At 49.6% G+C, this 20,495-nt stretch overlaps 1 protein-coding gene and 1 pseudogene across 1 annotated transcript in view; both read right to left on the bottom strand.

The window, feature by feature from the left end:
- LOC136640344 (zinc finger protein 271-like) overlaps positions 1–20,495 on the bottom strand; it is a 56,180-nt gene that overhangs the window by 28,220 nt on the left and 7,465 nt on the right. The window contains exons 2-4 of the mRNA XM_066615405.1: positions 12,551–13,273; positions 11,329–11,452; positions 7,632–8,841 (exon numbers count right to left, since the gene is read on the bottom strand). Coding sequence (XP_066471502.1) covers positions 7,632–8,841; positions 11,329–11,452; positions 12,551–13,273 — 2,057 coding nt within the window. The remainder of the gene's footprint in view (positions 1–7,631; positions 8,842–11,328; positions 11,453–12,550; positions 13,274–20,495) is intronic.
- LOC136642794 (5S ribosomal RNA) lies at positions 13,679–13,798 on the bottom strand (annotated as a pseudogene).

The following is a 20,495-nucleotide window of genomic DNA, read 5'->3' as shown; positions in this document are numbered from 1 at the left end:
GCTGAAAGTTACTGTTTCTGCCATGCCAGATGTACACTTGGATCACCATCTCTCCTTTGAGTGCCCAGCTTGTGACGAACATTGTCAAATGTCCTGACAGCTCTTGTTCTGAGGCGGTTGGGCAAACAAGCTGCCATCATGTCACTCCAACTCTGTTTCCAAAGGTGTCCCCTCCTCATTTCCTCCAAAGCTTGGGCTACTTCTCAGTTTCTCAAAGCAGCCAAGTGAGGAAAATCCTGTATAGGATTTGAATTGGAGTCCTTGTGCACTTTTGGTGAGAATTACCTACCTTGTGGTGGATGAGTAACCAAAAAATTAAACAGAGGATTAAAACCATTTATTTAGGTGTAACCTCATCAACACCTCCTTTACTCATGGCTCTGAACTGAGAACAACTTCAGAGTCCTAATTCTGGTTCAGTCACCAAAGCCCTGAGCAGGACATCCTGATCTGCCCATAGGCAGCTTAGGAAGGTAACAGCCATCCTCAGCAGCTGACAGCCCCCATCCCCCCACCTCCGCTGCCCAGCAGCTAGTATCCAGAATGAGATTGACTCTGGGCATCAGGTCATAAGAACATAAGAACAGCCCCACTGGATCAGGCCATAGGCCCATCTAGTCCAGCTTCCTGTATCTCACAGCGGCCCACCAAATGCCCCAGGGAGCACACCAGATAACAAGAGACCTCATCCTGGTGCCCTCCTTTGCATCTGGCATTCTGACATAGCCCATTTCTAAAATCAGGAGGTTGCACATACACATCATGGCTTGTAACCCGTAATGGATTTTTCCTCCAGAAACTTGTCCAATCCCCTTTTAAAGGCGTCCAGGCCAGATGCCATCACCACATCCTGTGGCAAGGAGTTCCACAGACCAATCACATGCTGAGTAAAGAAATATTTTCTCTTGTCTGTTCTAACTCTCCCAACACTCCATTTTAGTGGATGTCCCCTGGTTCTGGTGTTATGTGAGAGTGTAAAGAGCATCACTCTGTCCATCTCCTGTATATGTCTCAATCATGTCCCCCCTCAGGCGACTCTTTTCTAGGCTGAAGAGGCCCAAACGCCGTAGCCTTTCCTCATAAGGAAGGTGCCCCAGCCCCGTAATCATCTTAGTCGCTCTCTTTTGCACCTTTTCCATTTCCACTATGTCTTTTTTGAGATGTGGGGACCAGAACTGGACACAGTATTCCAGGTGTTGCCTTACCATAGATTTGTACAACGGCATTATAATATTAGCCGTTTTGTTCTCAATACCTTTTCTAATGATCCCACTACTCATCTCCCCTTCACACTTCCTCTTCCCCTCTGTCCCCCTCTTCTTTTTTCAATCCAGCAAGTGGGAAAAGGGATTGGACCACCACCAAGTAAGGGCAGCAGAACTGGCCGTTCCTTGGAAGGTCTTGCACTGGCCCTGTAAGGAAGTAAACCTACTGATGGGCTGAACTATTGCAGACTTCAGGTGGGGCTCACATGACTCACTCATGCACAAGAATTTCTTCCACACAGAATAGTGACCAGGGTTAGCTTAGCCTCCCCCACATGCGCTAATGTTTGCTGTGTGCAGGAATTTCTTCATGTTTGGATATGGAGAAACATTCGATCATGGGAGCTCCCACCCACAGTCTGAAGTATTCTATTCCAGACATAGGTTTGCCAGCTCAGCGAGAACAAGGTCTCACAAGGAAGCCACCTCCTGTTCCTTCAACTTGCACAGTCATGTTTAATGCCTGTGGTTAATGTACTTGTGAAAACCAACCTCCTGTAATTTCATGAGACAAGCTAAATTGTGCCAAGGCAGAAGTTCAAGAGTGACAAACACACAGGGCGCAATTCAGTGGAAGCTCTGCCTTTCACTTCCAACGGAGATCACAGGAAAGAGGAGATCTTGAAACACAGACATTAATGGAAAAAAAAGTTTTAATGTAAAATCTACAAGTAATGCATACGCATAAATTAAAATTTAAGATTTCTTTTCATAAATGCATTTACAACTACAGATTCACAAACATTCATGGGAAGGAAGCAGTGTTCACCTCTCTCTCCATGCCTCTTCGCGTGAGCAGGCATGCAAACACGTCAAGGGATACCGAAAGACGCGAAAAGGTGGAGTTGAAGAAGAAGCGAGGAGGCCAAAGACGGCGGGAGGAAGTCAGTGGATCATATCTAAAGAGCAACCGAGGCACACTTCAGTCTGGAAGCACAAGCAGAGCCCCAAGGCAGCCGCCTTCCCTACGCGCAAGAGGCAGCCACTCTGTTCCGCCACCCCTTCTTCCTCCTATATGTGCAGGGTGAAGCGGTGTTCTGAAATACTGGAACCAGGGGAGCCCAGCCCCCGCGGCGACACTGGGGAGGCTCAACTCTTCCTTCATCCAGGGAACTGAAGGCTAGACTAGATGTGGTGAGGCAGCCACACACCTTTCGTCCACACCTCAATCTGCTCCATTGCACAGGAAGGAAGCGTGGCAGGTTATTTTTTACATGAAAAGGAGTGCACTGGAGGGGAGGGAGCCAAATGGTTTAAAACAGAATAAAATGCAGGCTTTTTCATTCAGGTGCGGGGGAGTGATGTTTAACAGAGGTGGCGGGGTGGTTTAGTTGTGAGGCTTTTCAGTTGTGGTGTCAGGCTTTTGTCTTTCGCTCCCTTTTTTAGCTTCTTGTTGTGATTGTTGTTTTATCTTACTGTAAGCCAGGGGTGCTCAATAGGTGGATCGCGATCTACAGGAAGATCGCGAGGCAAAATGAGTAGATCGCGGAGCCCTGTCTCTCCAAACTGTTAATATGTCAGTTTCGTCTAGTGACTAGACGAAACTGACATATTTAGCTGACACTAAACTGAAACTGACACTTTCGCTGCTCTTCAGGCATGCAGCAACAAAACTGACGAAACTGACTAGACTCCAGCAGGGGCTCCATACATTAAAGGGGGTGTCTGTCAGATGCTTCCTTCCCCCCTGGTAGATCTCCGGGCCTTGCTGGGTTTCAAAGTAGCTCTCGAGCCAAAAAAGTGTGAGCACCCCTGCTGTAAGCGGTCTTGCAGAATACAAAAGCAGGTCTTGTGTCTTGCAGGGCACAAAAAGCAAGATATAAATGTTTTCAACCAAATAATTAAAGCCCTGCCCTTCCCTCGGTGCTGTTGCTTCACATGATAAGTGGGGGAGGGGAACAAACATGCCTCCCCTTCCCATCCAAAGTGTAGACCCAACCCCCCCACCCTTGAGGGCCAACAGTGCAGGCATGTGTAAAATCAACACAGCTGCCTGTTACGTTGAGTTTCGCCCTTACTCAGAAGTTTACGGGCAGCTGCCATCTCCTACCCTAGTCTGTCTTACAGGGTTATTGGGACAAAACAGGATCATTTATTTGTATGCTGCCCTAAGCTCCTCGGAGGAAGAAGGGGGTACAGATGGGACAGATGCTGGAAATATTGCCTCACTACAGTGTCGGACGTGCCTCCTTTCTTATATGTCACTTTAAAATTACTAATTTCTATTACAAATGTCCCACAGCAACCAGCCAATTCTAAATATGTGCGAAGAAATGTGGATGAGGAGACAGCCCCTGCCGGCTCATGTTCCGACGAGAGACCCCGCAGAAATGAGACAGCCAAATTCCGTGGCTGCAAAGGGGTGGGTGGGTGTATGTCCAGATACCCCCAGTGTAACCTGTAGGTCTTCCCCCTCTGCTTGCAGACAACATATCTGGGCAATGGAGGAAAAAAAAGAGCTAAGAGAATCTCCCCCCTCTTCACCCCATACACATCAATCTCCCCCCTTCCCTCCCACCAAGCTTCCACTGTGAGTTCCACTATAAATATCTTCCCAATAAGCCAGGATGGTGTAGTGATTCAAGAGTTAGACCTGGAAGATCTAAGATCTAATTCTAAGATCTAAGAAGTTCAAGTCCCCATTCAGCCATGAAGCTTTCTGGCTGCCCTTAGGCCAGTCACAATCTCTCAGTCTAACCCACCTCACAGGGTTGTTGTGAGGACAAAAGGAGGGAAGGAAACATGTGCAATGCTCTGAGCACCCTGGAGGAACAGCAGTATAAAAATGTGAAAAGACGTCATTCTTCACATCCTGAAGTGTGAAAACACAGCCAACCCTTTTCTTCTCCTACCCCCAACGAGTTCTTCTCAGGTTGGCTATGCTCTCAAAGATACATTGGGCCTCATTATCCACTGATACATCTCACCATAAGAACATAAGAACAGCCCCACTGGATCAGGCCATAGGCCCATCTAGTCCAGCTTCCTGTATCTCACAGCGGCCCACCAAATGCCCCAGGGAGCACACCAGATAACAAGAGACCTGCCTCCTGGTGCCCTCCCTTGCATCTGGCATTCTGATATAATTCTGACACCACCTTCAAATGCCTTGTAACAAGGGGAAAAAGCACCTACCCCAATGCATTCTGAGGCTACAATGGAGCAGGAAACCCAGTAGTTGGCCTTTAGAGCTATTTTTCCACTGATTTGGTATCCACTTGTTTTTATCATCTGCTGAGGGATGTGGAATGGAACCCCAGTGGATAATGAGGCACAACCTGCACACAAAATGCACCCTTCCCTGTAGTTTTCTGGGGGAAACACTTGTGAGAATGCTTGTTCACATTTGTGTTCACTTCTTGATGACTGAAGGAGGCAGCAAGTGACAACCTGTATATATGGACTTGTTGCATATCTAATACCACAGACAGAACTTTTATATTTCCTCTCTTCACTTCAAACCCTGTGCTTTGCAATGGAGTCGGTTTACACATCTAGTTGCCAACCATCAAGAGTCCAGTACTTGCAAGACTGAACCAGGTCTTAGTGTCCCCTTTCTCATCAACGCACACAACAAACCAGATTTTGCAATCCATTCACACTCGCTCACTCTCAAACTATCTTTTGCAGCTTACTTTCTGATACACACACATACACAATGTAACCAAAGAACACAGGGCCCATCTAGACTAGTATCTTGTTTCCTTCAGTGGCCGGTCAGATGCTTCCAGGAAGCCCACAAGCAGGGTGACAAGCGTGAAGGTGACAGCTCTCCGCTCCCCAAGCAACTCACATCCAGAGCTATAGTGCCTCTCACTATATGCCTCCGTTTCTATTTAGCTGTCATAGTTAGTACCTGTTGACAGCCTCACCCTGTGAACTTGTCTATCCCCTTTTAAATCCATCCGAGCTAGTGACTATCACCACAGCTTGTGGCAACAAATTCCACAGACTAATTATACACTGTGTGAAGAACTTATCCTGAATCTATAACCCATCAACTTAATTGGGTAACCCCTCCCCTCATTGTAGGATTACTACAAAGGGAGAAAAATACTGTTCACTGTGTATTTGCAGGTATAGGTCTGAGGACTTCATTTTAGACTTATTAGGCTTAAAACATCAATAGTGGCTTGGCTATTAATGGTGATAATGAAAATGGGAACCTCCATATTTAGGGGCAGTGTCCTTTAGACACATCTACTCTCTTTGAAACCTACTTATGTAGTCCCCACTTCTCCCCTTGATGAATCTTGCAACCTGCAGTTTTCGTAGCCTGCCATACTATATACATTTTCCTGGAAGGCAGCTCCACTGAGCACAAGGGTCTTACTTCTGAGTAGACATGCATGGGACTGTGCTCAGAATCACTATCCCTTGGCTATCTCCATAGAACTACCAATTTTTACATTTCTTCAGCTCAGCAACACACTTCCAATGGCTCTGAAAGGGGTTTAAGGCTGCAATCCTAACCACACTTTCCTGGGAGGAAGCCCCATTGAACAAAATAGGACTTACTTCTGAGTAGACCTGGTTAGGATTGTGCCCTAAATCAGTAGTAACAGCTTCCAAAGGAGGGGTCATGTCAGTCTGTTGCAGGAAGAACAGCAAAGAATCTTGTGGCATCTTAAAGACTTAAATGTATTGTACGATTTCCAAGACCTACAGCACATCTGATGCATGAAGTGTTATTCTCAGTTGGCCTTTGCATGTGTGTAGACAGATAAAAAGATGCCACAAGACTCATTTTTTTTAAAATCAGTCATACAGACCTGCCTTCTAGGTGGTGGGAAACAGACAGGCCGAAGGGGCAAAAGCCCGCCAGACCAAATAGGTGGATGTATGAGAGCAGTGACAGCTTAATGCTGTTCAGATGGGGGACAAGTTCTGGAGGCTGGCATCCAGCATGCACTTTGGCTCAGGTCTTACAAGAGGATGAAGGACACTTAGTCTAGGCCTCGTTATTTGGGAAGAGGGGGAAAGGAAGCCATCTGCTGTTCCCTCTCTGCAACACATGCGTCTTTGACCAACCAGGCCTGGGCAAGGCTGGCCCTGGCACTGCAGGAAGCATGCAGAAATTCACAGGCGCAGATATGCACTGAGCAGAAACGGGAAGGGTGGAAGGAAGCTGCTGTTTACACACTCAGCCATTCAGGGCATTGTGAACAGGGTCATCCTTCATGGGTGAGGTGGCAATGAGGACAAACCGACTAGCTTCAGCTAGAGAACTGCATTACGACAGCGGTTTTCAAACTCCGTCCCAGGAAATTTCCTTCCACAGAAGTTTCTTGGGGATTCCTCTAAGAAAAGGTCAGTAATGGCAGAGCTTCTCAGAAAGGCAGCTGGCCCAGTGCTCTGGTCTTCCATTACTCTTGAAATGCGTGGCCGTGCCTCTTTGTTCCCGTGAGGATATGGCGAGGCTCTGCCAGGGACCCGTGTAGAACGTGTGCCACAGAACATGCCTCAGAATCCTCTGCAATACACTGCTGCAATTGCTCAGAACTCCCACAGCAGTGGGGCCCAATAGACGCCGTGAGCCAGGGCGGTGAAGCCTAACCGGCCTGGTGAGTGCCTCATGCAAATGATTTGTGAGCCATTGAACATTTCCCAGAACCCTCTGCAACAAGCTGGAATTCTGTGGCAATTGCTCAGGGTCTCCTCAGCTAATGTGGAAAGGATCCCTGAAGGTAGGCAGTTTGAAAAACACTGCTCTATTGAAAGCCCTAACAGCCTGACGGCTCACCTTCCTGTTTAGCTACCTGTGGCTATTATGTACAGGAATTCTTGCTTCTCAGGGGTGGTTCGGACAAGTCACCAGCTGGGAATCACATACATGCAGTGGGCACATGGGAGCACAGGAAGCTGTGTCATACAGAGTCAGTGACTGGTCCAACTAGCCCAGTATGCACAGTTCCCACTACAGGTTTGATGTGGCGCAGGCATGGTTTGCACATACACCCAATTGGCACTCTCTCCTCCTGCCTGTTTGGGGAGGGTGGAAGAAAGAGACTGCACTGATCAGCCTCACACTCCAAATGTGCTGCCATGCATGGTCTGGATCACATCATATGTGCCACAGCATGGGCATGCGCCCACTGGTGTATAATGTATACAAGTAAGGATCAGCCAATGGTGGCTTGCTTGGGCCCTCAGAGGAAATGCACCTGGCCCAATCAAAAATGTTTTCAAATTGTAAGAGCAATTCTACATTTTAACGTTACATCTGGAGAAGAAAATGGCCCTCGACCTAACAGAAGCTGGTCATCCCTGCTATACAGGATTCCCGGCCAGGGTATTCACGAGCCGGCACGTCGATGGGCAGCAAAATAATGCAACCGTCTCTCGCACTATGAGCACTTATATGGCTCCTCTCCCGTGTGCACCCGTTTATGACTCAGAAGGTGAGAGCTGGAAATGAAGCATTTCCCGCACTCTAAGCACTCGTAGGGTTTCTCTCCCGTGTGTACCCGTTTATGACTGACGAGGCGAGAGCTGGAAATGAAACTTTTCCCACACTCGGAGCACTCAAACGGCTTCTCCCCCGTGTGGGTTCTCTTGTGTGTAATCAGGGATGCTTTCTGCCTGAAGCTTTTGCCACAACCTGAGCATATATATGGCTTCTCTCCTGTATGTATCCTGCTATGTGCGGTGAGGTTGGAACTTCGGCTGAAGTTCTTCCCACAGTCGGGGCACTTGTAGGGCTTCTCTCCTGTGTGGGTTCTCTTGTGATCTGTGAGGTGGGAGCTGCTCCCAAAGCGCTTCCCGCACTCCAAGCACTCATAGGGCTTCTCCCCTGTGTGAACCCTGATATGATTGATAATCTGGGAGCAGGCGCTGAAGCTTTTCCCACACAGTGTGCACTCATACGGCTTCTCCCCTGTGTGGGTTCTCTTGTGTGTGATCAAGGACGCTTTCTGGTTGAAGTTTTTGCCACAGTATGAGCAACTGTAGGGTTTCTCACCTGTGTGGACTCTCTTATGGGTAATGAGCTGGGAACTGGTACTGAAGCTCTTCCCACACTCGGAGCATTCATACGGCTTCTCCCCTGTGTGGGTTCTCTCGTGAGTAATCAGGGATGCTTTCTGATTGAAGCTTTTGCCACAGACCGCGCATTTATGGGGCTTCTCTGGCATGTGGGTTTCCTCGTGGCGCATAAGCTCAGAGGGGTGAGAGAACCACGTTTCACACACTGAGCATTTATATGGTTTCTCTCCAGTGTGGATTCTCTCGTGTATAACCAAGTGTGTTCGCTCATAGAAACTGGCCTCGCAAAATGAGCACTTGTGTGGTTTCTCAGGTACCAGTACTGGCATGTCCGTGTGACCAAAGCTATGGCAGGAGCTTTCCCCTGAGTCAGTGTGCCTGTGGCTTCCCTCCTGGAAGGCGGTTTCACGTGAAGCCCTCTCGCCTTCCTTCCCAGGGTGGTTTTCCTGGTGACTTTCCGGTCCTGGGTGACTGTTGGCCATCTCTTCCATTTCAGCACCCTGAAAACATTTCCCTTTGGCTACTCCACCAATACCCACTTGGTCAGACTGGAAGTTCTCCTCTTCCTCATCGTCTTGAACTTGCTCATTGCCTGTGGAAACAAAGACCAGAGAATATAAGACAAAACCGGCAGACCCATCTTGTCCAGTCACATACTTCTAAGAAGCCTGCTGGCAGGGTATGCAGGTAACAGGCCACTCCTCTTGTCTCCAGTCTTGCTTCCTTCAGAAACCTTCTTTAAACCCATCCTTTGCATAAAGTCTAAAGGTGCAACCCCCATGTCTCTACATTGTATAGTGACTAATCATCAGGCGCGTAATTGAAACAGCACGTTCTTCCATGGTTTGTCCCACTTCTGTCTCCTCCCCCTTCTAACAGTTGCCAATATCCAGATCAGGGGTGTCAAACATAAGGCCTGGGGCCGGATGTGGCGCCCGGAAGCTTTTTATTAGGCCCTCAGGCTCTCAGCTGCTGAGCAGCGCTGTTACTGCTGAAACAGCAGCCCACATGAAAATTGGGCTCTCTCTTATCTTGAAATATGATCAAGATTTGTGTATTTTCTCTTCCGCCATTTGCAGTTAATGCAGTTACTGAGAACAAAGTGCTGATTTCTGGTTATCAGCTGCTTAATGATGTCACTTTCTGGTTAATGAAGTCACTTCCGGCCCTCAGCAGGTGCCCTGAATGCTAACTTCGGCCCTCAGCAGGTGCCCTGAATGCTAACTTCGGCCCTCTCTATGAAATGAGTTTGACACCCCCGATCTAGATTGTAAACCCTCCGGCCAGGAACCTGCCCTCTTATTCTTCCACACACACATATAACGGTAATAATGGCAAAAACGTGTCCCCTCAGCACTTGAAAATCAGGGACACTGCTTCCGAAGATGGAGGTTCCATTTAATTATCATGTCTAACAGGCACTGGTAGAGCTCTTTGAATACCACAAATATGTATAAACCTTGCAACCTGGGCAAAGAGACACCTTTTAAAGTGATGACATAATTAGCAACTGTCCCTCTTCAACCCAGCATGGCGTCTTTCCCAGTGGTTGCTGCCGGTGTCTCTTCTGTATTTTTTCTTAGAGTTCAAGCCCTTTGGGGATCAATAAATTTATTGATTTATTTCTTTGTAAACCACTTTGTGAACTACTGTTGAAAAGCAATATATAAACATTATTAATAATAATACAGGTAGATTATCCTTTATCCAGACATCCAAAATTCAGACTATTCCAAAATCCATTCATTTTTGTCCAAAATTTGTTTTCTGCTTTGTGAACTCTAGAAGGTCTTGTGCTCATTCCCATGTACAGGGCAGAACACAAGCTGCAAGGTCTGTTCTGTGGCGTGTCCCTGTACAGACACTGCTGAAAAATGGCAAAGATGCCAGCAGACAATGTATGGGCAACAGTCAAAAGAGCAAGCATTATATTTATGCAATTACTCTGAAATCACCTTCCCATCTCAAGCAATCTGGATAAGGGACCCTCAACCTGTAATACTCTCTTAAAATCATCTCAGCCAGCAAGTCTCAACACATCTTGCAATGTCATCCAGGGTCGAAACAGATTATCTAGACCCCTTAAAATCTGAACTCAGGTCCTGTTCTGGGACAGAAACAGCACTGGCTGCCCGAGTGGGTGATCTTCGCCAGGGACTAGAGAGGTGGAGCACATTCCTTTCGGTCCTCCTGGATGTCTCACGAGTTTTTGACACTATTGACCATGGGCTGGATTGGGGTTGGGGGGCTCTGCTCCCTCCTGACCGAAGATCCCAAATAGTCGTATTGGGGGACTCTTATTCATCACCTTGGCCTCTGGCATACCACAGGGTACAATCTTGTTCCCCATGTCATTTAACATCTGTGATTTGTTATACTGCTTTATGGTTGTATATAACTATTGTTAATTCTTTACATTAACTGCCTTAGATTTTTTTTTTTAACAGAAAGGCGGGCTATTTCTGAAAACAAAAAGGTATAAATGCCTTCAAACAAATATACATACATTAAACTTCACCAGTTCGCGTGCATTATGTGAAGACAGATTTTCTTTTCATCTGTTGCCTGAATTAACCTCCTTACAAAAACACTCCTTACACACAGAATGCTAGCCTGGGAAAAGGATTCCAGCCTTGTCTTCTCCCTCACATGCTTCTGTTCTATGTACTTGATTTCTCTCCCCATTATGGAGGAGGACAGCTGGGCCCGTTTTATCTGCGAGTTCTAAACCCACGGATTTGACTCACTGCAGGTTGTGAATCTGCAGTGGAGGGCTCCACCTGACCTCCTGGGTGCAACTGGAAAGCGCTTCTGGTTGCAACCTGTGGTCCGATATGGCTCAGACCTGCAAATTCGCTTATCCACTGGTTTCAGTATCCACAGGGGGTCAGGGAACAGATTCCCTGCTGATACTGAGAGCTTACTGTATTCAGTTGCGTGATCCTTTGCCTGCAGTCTGAAATGGTACATCCCAACAAAAGTTTGTTACCTCCACAAGAACAAGGCCCCAAAAAGATACTGCAATGTTATGACCCCAGAAAAATATGACCCCCAAAAATCCAAGGACCTGAAACCTCACCAGACAAGGTGGCCTCCCAGTCCGCCTCCTGCTTGTCATCCAGGGGGAGATGCATCTTCAGGATTTCTGGTGGAGAATGATCTGACTTGGGGGAACTGAACACTTTCTCTAAGGTTCCCGATACCTAAACAGAAAGAATAATCATTCAAGTACTAAGAAGAATTTCAGTAGTGTGAACCTTACAAATACAACTACTGTCAAACACAACAAATACTTACAAATACAACTACCTTTATGGGTTACAAGCCATGATGTGTATGTGCAAACTCCTGATTTTAGAAATGGGCTATGTCCGAATGCCAGATGCAAGGGAAGGCACCAGGATGAGATTGTCTTGTGTGCTCCCTGGGGCATTTGGTGGGCCACTGCAAGATACAGGAAGCTGGACTAGACGGGCCTATGGCCTGATCCAGTGGGGCTCTTCTTATGTTATTATGTCAATTCCTGGACCAAAGTCTGCCCCCTCACCCCAGTAGCCCTGTCACTGCAACCAAGTCAGGCAAAACTGTCCATCATTGGTGGATGATGCTGAAAAGTATAGTGCCTCTGGACATGGAGGATTCACTCTTTGCTATCATGGTTAATGACTATCAATAATCACATGTACTGTGAATGAAACGAAAATAAAATAAAAAAAACCACTTATTCTCTTCTTGTGTGCAAAGGAGAGGGTGGGGGAGCCCACAGCTTTCTTGAAGGGGGAAACCACACTTCCACTCTCACTACAGCTGAACCTGGTGACTCTGTGGAATCTTACATAACGTTAAGCCGCCATACCTGAACAAGGCAGTTTCTGATCCCGGGATTTGTTGCTTGTCCCCAAACATCAGCTACACACACTATATTTGTTAATCTCAGCAAACTCCTGCCCTTTCATAGGTATAATTCCCTGATTATCAGTGAACCAACAGCACTTCCAGAGCCTGAGATCACAGAAAACGAACTATGAAAAGAGAAGACTGACTGAACTCTTGTTATCTGGTCTCTTGTTATCTGGTCAGGTCTCTTGTTGTCTGGTGTGCCCCCAAGGGGCATTTGGTGGGCCGCTGTGAGATACTGGAAGCTGGACTAGATGGGCCTCTGACCTGATCCAGCAGGGCTGTTCTTATGTTCTTATGAACACCAGCTACTTAAGCTACTCTGATTATCATCTGACAAAAGAGCAGGGTTTGGCAACACGAAATAAAACCAAGACCATTGTTCCGATTACTGGGGCTCTTACCTTTTGTTCAGGCTCCTCAGAGTCCTGCAGGAACCGCTCTGCCAGGGCTACGGCCCTAGTGCAGGTTTCTGGCTCCTGCTCCCTGACCCAGCTCTGCATTTCTGGGGGCAGGACGGTCAGGAACTGCTCCAGGATGAGGAACTCCAGGATCTGCTCCTTGCTGTGCGTCTCTGGCCTCAGCCACTGGTGACAAAGCTCCCAGAGCTTGTTGCAAACTTCTCGGGGCCCTTCGGCCTCCTCGTAACAGAAGAGCCTGAAGCGCTGGCGCCGCACCTCTGAGCCGATGGGGTCCTCGTCCAGAACCTCCTCCTTCACTTTCACAGGCGAGTCCCGGCTGCTCTCATAGGCCTCGCTGTCCTCCCCGCTGTGGCTCGATATCGTCTGTGCCACACACTCCACTTTCGGCCAAGGGCTGCCGTCGACCCCTCTCTTGAAGGAGGCCTGGAAATATTTGGTATCTTCTCCCGACAGATAGTGGGGCGGTGGGCTCTTCCATCCTGGCCGAGGCGGCTGCATGGTCTTCAGGAAGTCCTGCAACTGGGTCTCCCAACACTGCTCTTCCGGCTCCCGCTTGACCTGCTGGGGTGGTGCGGGCCCTTCCACCAACTCCCCCGTGGCCCCAATCTGGGCAACACGAAGGTCTCTTGCTCCCCCCTCCACGCTCTCCTGTGGTTTGGAACCAGCGGGCTCCTGTTCCTCCATTTTGGTTTCTGCCTTCAGCTCCTGAATTGGAAACACAACGTCAGTTCTGGCAAAGAGACATAAAAAAGGAGACAACCCACTATTTAAAGAACGGGAGACAAGTGCTGCTGCACCAGACACAGGGGCCATGGCACCAGCACCCTGTTTCCCGCAGTGGCCAATCAGCTACCTCCAGGAAGTCACAAGCAGAACATGAAGGCAACACACATAGGAGGATGTTGTCCTCCTTCCCAATTTAGAGGCACGCTGCCTCAGAATATGGAAGTACTAACGATGGTTAAGAGCGATTGACAGGCCTATCTTCCTCCACCATGAAGCTGTCAAACCCCTAAGGCCACATTGCAGGTGGGAGGGGGGGTGTCACATTTTTTAATCCTGTGTTGGTTGGTTGGTTGGCAACCTTCAGTCTCGAAAGACTATGGTATAAGCCTACAGCACCCGGTATTCCCAGGCGGTCTCCCATCCAGGTACTAACCAGGCCTGACCCTGCTTAGCTTCCAAGATCAGACAAGATCAGGCATGAGCAGGGTAACAGTTGCTGTCGATCCTGTGTATGGTTAAAAAAAATTGCTAAGAGTTCAAGCTTGCACAGCAAAGAGAGGGTTGGTAGGATTCTTCTTGCTGTTGGTATAGGTGGTGTTACCTGCAAGGAGGTGTAAAAACAAAATGGGAAGAGCACTGAACAAGGCAACACACAGCCCTGTACTTGTACTCGTATGGTTCACTCTAGCACTGCATTTGCCCCATGTTTAAATCAACAGCCAATGCCATATCTTGTGATGGTGAGTTCCATAAAGGAAAATTACACATTGCACAGAGCTACTTTAACCCTTTCCACCTCCAGCCCAAATGCAGGAGGATCTTCTAGAAAGGCAGGCAGGAGTACCTATTTTTGAAAGCAAATACTATAGAAGCTTCCTCATTCACTTCCTCTCTTGAAGCTTGGATAGCTCCACCTGGGTCCCTATTTGTTACTCATTGCTCTATGACTTTGTTCACTACCTTGAGGCACATTTCATCTGTCTATCTGGAACATCGGCTAGCTGCCTGTACATTCCCAGAATAAAGATAAAAACATATGATAAAAACCCTACAATCAGCTTTTAAAAGTTGCACTTTGAGAGAGTGCAATACGATACAATACTCAGCGTGTGGTTGGTCCGTGGAACTCTTTGCCACAGGATGTGGTGATGGCGACTGGCCTGGACGCCTTTAAAAGAGGATTGGACAAGTTTCTGGAGGAAAAATCCATTACGGGGTACAAGCCATGATGTGTATGCACAACCTCCTGATTTTAGAAATGGGTTATGTCAGAATGCCAGATGCAAGGGAGGGCACCAGGATGAGGTCTCTTGTTATCTGGTGTGCTCCCTGGGGCATTTGGTGGGCCGCTGTGAGATACAGGAAGCTGGACTAGATGGGCCTATGGCCTGATCCAGTGAGGCTGTTCTTATGTTATGTTCTTATGATCCTACAGAACTGCAAAATAGCCACTGGCACCAGCCACTAAACACGTAGAAAAGGATGGGCAAATAAGAATGCATCACCTGGCACCAGAAAAGCATCAGAGTTGGTGCCCGGTGAGCTTCTCTGGGGACAGCATCCAATAAAGGGGGCACAGTGGCCAAGAACATCCCCTTTCCACAGGCACTGTCTGCCTGTCCTCAGATGCAAGAAGTGGGGAAGAGGGCCCCCAGTCATGAATGTGGGGTTCTGGCAGGAAGACAGACAACATGCAGAAAGCAAGATACACACGACTAAAGCCAGTAAATAAATAAAATGCAGTAGCGACTCACACACTGCCATGGAGCACATGAGGGCCACTTCACATACTACACAGCAGTCAAGCAAACACATTGTTCCACAGCAAAACCACCCACAGGGCAGTGCTGCGGCTAATTCTGGCTCTCGGGCAGTTGCGCATGTATTATTCATGCCCTATTCTCCAGATAAGGCAGAAGCTGCTTTACCCGGAGTCAGACTATTGTCTTCCCCAGCTTTGACAGGGGAGGGTGATCAGGATTGAGGGGATCAACTCACAACAGAAACCTGGAACTATATTACAGGTTCTTTCCTTTCCCTTTTTCTCACCAGTTCTTCAGAACTGCTGCAGCCTTATGATTTATATATTACAAATATTTATAGGCTATCTTCTAATAAGAACCTGCAAGGCAGCTCTCAGAGATCAAAACACAATACAAAATTTAAATAGCATCTATAAAAAAGACAATGCAGCTGCAAAAACACTTTTAAAAACATAAAAGAGGTTTTAAAAAGAAGACAATCACAGGTTTGCAGAGCCCAGCCTCTTGCTTCCAGCGTTGGCCAGACAGAGGGAGGCCTCAGGGAAACTGAGGCAGATCATCTTGGTCAACCGTCCTCTCCTGCTGTGCTTCTGAGCAACTGGTATTCAAAGGAAATCTGCCCCTGAACCTAGAAGTTCCATGCAGCCGTTGTGACTAATAGTAATGGATGAGACCTGCCCCCCAAAGGAACTAACCCATTGCTCTTAAGGTCATCTGCTTTAAAAGTGGCCACCATCACATCTTGTGGCACTGAATTCCATGAGTCAATGCTAATGCTTTTGGCAGTTGTTATAAAAGAGCAGACAGAATATCTCCCAAGGTTCACTGGAGAAGGGCTGCCTTGTCTGGTGCACAACTTCCATCTCACACCAACCAGCTGGGGCAGATTAGCCTGGTCTCCTCCCCCAGAAGAATGAGGTGGTAAGAATCCAGCCAGTGGTAGAGTGGACAGTGCCACCACAGCTAGGGCAGGCCATTTTTGAATGCTTCCCCACAGAAGAAGGGGGGGGGGGAATAGGAAAGCACAGCAGGAAGATTCAATCCCCTCCAGTTCTGGACACCACATCTCAAATAATAATAATAATGCCACTGTACAAGCTGGTGGAATACCTGGAGTATTACGTCCAGTTCCGGACACCACATCTCAAAAAAGATAAAGTGGAAATGGAAAAGGTGCAGAGGAGAGTGACCAAAATGATTACTGTACTGTATTGGCAACCTTCAGTCTCGAAAGACTATGGTATCGCGCTCTGAAAGGTGGTTCTGGCACAGCGTCTAGTGTGGCTGAAAAGGCCGATTCGGGAGTGACAATCCCTTCCACACCGGGAGCAAGTGCAGTCTGTCCCTGGTCTGTCTCCCTGGCTATGGGCCTTCCTTCTTTGCCTCTTAGCCTCAGACTGTTGGCAAAGTGTCTCTTCAAACTGGGAAAGGCCATGCTGCACAGCCTGCCTCCAAGCGGGCCGCTCAGAGGCCAGGGTTTCCCACTTGTTGAGGTCCATCCCTAAGGCCTTCAGATCCCTCTTGCAGATGTCCTTGTATCGCAGCTGTGGTCTACCTGTAGGGCGCTTTCCTTGCACGAGTTCTCCATAGAGGAGATCCTTTGGGATCCGGCCATCATCCATTCTCACAACATGACCGAGCCAACGCAGGCGTCTCTGTTTCAGCAGTGAATACATGCTAGGGATTCCAGCACGTTCCAGGACTGTGTCTGGCCTGGGAAACCTCCCTTATCAGGAAAGGCTAGTGTTTGGGGCACTTCTGTATAGGCGCCTGAGGGGGAACATCACTGAGACATATAAAGCCATCCATAAAATGGGCAGAGTGGACAGAGAGATGCTCTTTTCCCTCTCACACAACACCAGAACCAGGAACATCCACTAAAATGGAGTGTTGGGAGAGTTAGGACAGACAGAATAAAATATTTCTTTACTCAGCATGTGGTTGGTCTGTGGAACTCCTTGCCACAGGATGTGGTGATGGCATCTGGCCTGGATGCCTTAAAAGGGGGATTGGACAGATTTCTGGAGAAAAAGTCAGTCATGGGTTACAAGCCATGATGTGTAAGCGCAGCCTCCTGATGTTAGAAGAAGGCTGCCTCAGAACGCCAGGTGGAAGGGGGGGGCACCAGGATGAAGGTCTCTTATTGACTTGTCTGCCCCCGAGGCATCTGTCAGACCTGTGAGGCCCCGGAGGCTGGACTAGATAAGTGTCTAGCCCGTCCAGGGGGTTCTTCTTAGGGTCTTTAGACTTGGGAACTCCCTGCCACAGGACGGCACAGACACACACGTGCTGCGGCCATTTGTGCCCCCTGAGGCATCGGGTGGGCCACTGTGAGATGCAGGAAGCTGGGCTAGGTGGGCCTCTGGCCTGATCCGGTGGGGCTCTTCTGATGCCCCTGCCTGCCCCCTGCCACCCGGGGTTTCTCCTTGCAGGGAGCCTGTCACCCCCCACCCCACAGACGGTCCATCAACCCCTCCAGTCCAACTTCTGCTCTTCTGATGCCCCTGCCTGCCCCCTGCCACCCTGGATTTCTGCTTGCAGGGAGCCTGTCACCCCCCAGCTTGTGCCACCAGACCTGCAGCCCCCAGTGGCAGACGCCCCTGCCTTGACTGGGGGGTAGGGCACCCCCAGACCCCTCCCCGGGCAGACAGCCAGGGGGCAGCCCCCGCCCGGCGACGCCCCCTGCGGGGCTTCCCTCCGCGGGGCGCCCACAGGGGCAGGCGGTGGCGGCCGGGGGGGGGGAGCGGGCGCCGCGCCGCACTCCTGCCCGCAGGCCCACATGGCTGCTTGGCCGGTGGGCAGCGGCAGTCCCGAGCGGGAGCGGGGGGGGACACGACTCACCGCTCGTCCGCCGCGCCTCCAGCCTCCGCCTGAGCCGCGCCCGCGCGGGGAAGGGGCCGCGGCTCGCGCCAGGCCGGGGGCGGAGCGGGACGGAAGGCGCCTCGGCGGCCCTTCTGGGCAGCGCGCTCGCCTCGCTTAACCCCTCCGCTCCGGCCGCCGGGGGGGGGGGGCGCCGGGAGACCCGGCCCGCGGCAGGGCGCGAAGGGCGAGCGGGCAGGCAGGCAGGCGCCCTCCTCGCGGGCACCGGCAGAGGCAGGCCCCGCCCGCTCGCCCGCTCCGGCCTCCTGGGCTCAAGGGGCACGCAAGGCCGCAACGCGTGCGTTTCTGTGCCGTCCTGTGGCAGGGAGTTCCACGAGCTAACACAGGAACAGCAGAAGAGCCCCGCTGGATCAGGCCCAGGGGCAGCTAGTCCCGCCTCCTGGGTTTCACAGGGGCCCACCGGATGCCTCAGGGGGCACACAAGGGCACAACATGTGCCATCCTGTGGCAGGGAGTTCCCAGGTCTAATTAACATAAGACCATAAGAAGAACCCCCTGGACAGGCTAGACACCCATCTAGTGCAGCCTCCGGGGTCTCACAGGGTCCCACTAGGCGCCTCAGGGGGCACACTGCCACAAGGTGTGTGTGTGTGTGTATCCCATCCTGCAGCAAGGAGTTCCACAGACTAACTCCACAATGGGGAAGGAATATCTTCTTTTGTCTGCCCTCACTCTCCCAACACTCAATCTGAGTAGATGTCCCCTGGTTCTGGTGTTCTGTGAGAGGGAAAAAAGCCTCCCTCTATCCATTACCATCACCACGTCCGGTGGCAGGGAGTTCCACAGGCTAATGACACACCAAGTAAAGAAATATTTTGTCTGTCCCAACACTCAATTTTAGTGGATGTCCCCTGGTTCTGGCGTTATGTGAGAGTGTAAAGAGCATTTCTCTATCCTCTTTATCCTTCCCGTGCATATTTTGTATGTCTCAATCATGTCCCGTCCCCCCCAGGTGCCTTTTTTCCAGACTGAAGAGCCCCAAACGCCACAACCTTTCCTCGTATTTTAAATAGTTCTCCACTGCTTACAGGGCAGCCTTCCTAGTGGGGCTGACAAAAACCATACACACAGATTGAGTTGCCATGCAGTGGCGTAAAAAGAGGGTGGCTGGGGGAAGGGACTGACCACAGGTGCTTGGCTGCAGAGGGGGTGTCCAAGAGGTGGTGGCATAGCTAGAGGGGGTGCAAAGCACTTAGTTTTGCAGGGAGCCTCTCCACAGCATGCAAGCGGCGTCTCCCCTCCGGAGCCATTCTGGCATACGCCTCCATTTTGCTCTCCCACCAGGAATGGCTCCGAAGGGGAGGGGGAGGGGCCACTTGTGTGTGTCTCCCTGAAAAGCTTAGTGCTTTGCACCCCTTTTGGCTATGCCACTGCGCAGAGGCTGCCCCAAGATGGTGGCAGTAGCGGTGGGGTTGATCCCTGGCTGCAGCTGCCATTTGTCTAGTGCAAAAGAAGCATGTTTATTGGTAAGACTATATAGACAAAATTATATATAAATATACAAATACAGGTGAACGTCACTTAGTGACATTCCAACCAGCAACAGGCCACAAACGCAACGGTCCATCATTGATCTCTATTCTCCTGCCCCCAAGCCTCCAGAGCCAAGGAGAGCTGTGCTTCCCTTGCCTCTGGGGGGGGGGGCTTTTCTGAGCCCCACAGAGGCCACGCGCATCTGCTTTTTCCTACTTCAAACAGCTCCTCAAAGCTGCTAACAACCCAATAAAAACTAACATCAAATAACATACATAAGGTAATAATTCATTTTAAAAACCAAACATATCCAAACAAGCCTTAAAAAAAAGCAGATTGTTGGAGACTAACAGCAGCAGCAACAAAATTCTGGACAAAAACAAAGGACAAAGGACATCTGCAAGAGGGATCTGAAGGCTTTAGGAGTGGACCTCAACAAGTGGGAAACCCTGGCCTCTGAGCGGCCCGCTTGGAGGCAGGCTGTGCAGCATGGCATTTCCCATTTTGAAGAGACACTTGGCCAACAGACTGAGGCAAAGAGGCAAAGAAGGAAGGCCCATAGCCAGGGAGACAGGCCAGGGACAGACTGCACTTGCTCCCAGTGTGGAAGGGATTGTCACTCCCGAATCGGCCTTTCCAGCCACACTAGACGCTGTTCCAGAACCACCTTTCAGAGCGCGATACCAGAGTCTTTCGAGACTGAAGGTTGCCAACAACAAGCAGCAAAATAGGCAACAGCACTTCTGTGGAAAAGCAATGTACTTTTTCCATAATAATGCACTCTGAAAGCTCAAAAGACAAAAGCACGGGGCTGCAGCAGCTCCAAAAATGGCTGCCACAGCATCCAGTATGCAACTGGGGCAGCCACCAGCGGCTCCTAGGGAGAAGAGGACATTTGTCCCCCTGGGTAAGGAATGTAGCACCACAATGGGCTGCCTCTGCCTAGATGCCTTTAAGAGGGGATTGGACAAATTTCTGGAGGAAAAGTTCGTCACGGGTTCCAAGTCATGATAGGTATGTGCAAGGCAGAGGTAGGCCGCCTCTGTTTGCCAGATGCAGGGGAGGGCATCAGGACGCAGGTTTGT

The sequence above is a fragment of the Tiliqua scincoides genome, chromosome 2, assembly GCF_035046505.1.
Source record: "Tiliqua scincoides isolate rTilSci1 chromosome 2, rTilSci1.hap2, whole genome shotgun sequence".
In the NCBI taxonomy this organism is placed as follows: domain Eukaryota; kingdom Metazoa; phylum Chordata; class Lepidosauria; order Squamata; family Scincidae; genus Tiliqua; species Tiliqua scincoides.
The sequence above is the reverse complement of the archived record's forward strand: the minus strand, read 5'-3'. Positions and strand labels throughout refer to the sequence as shown.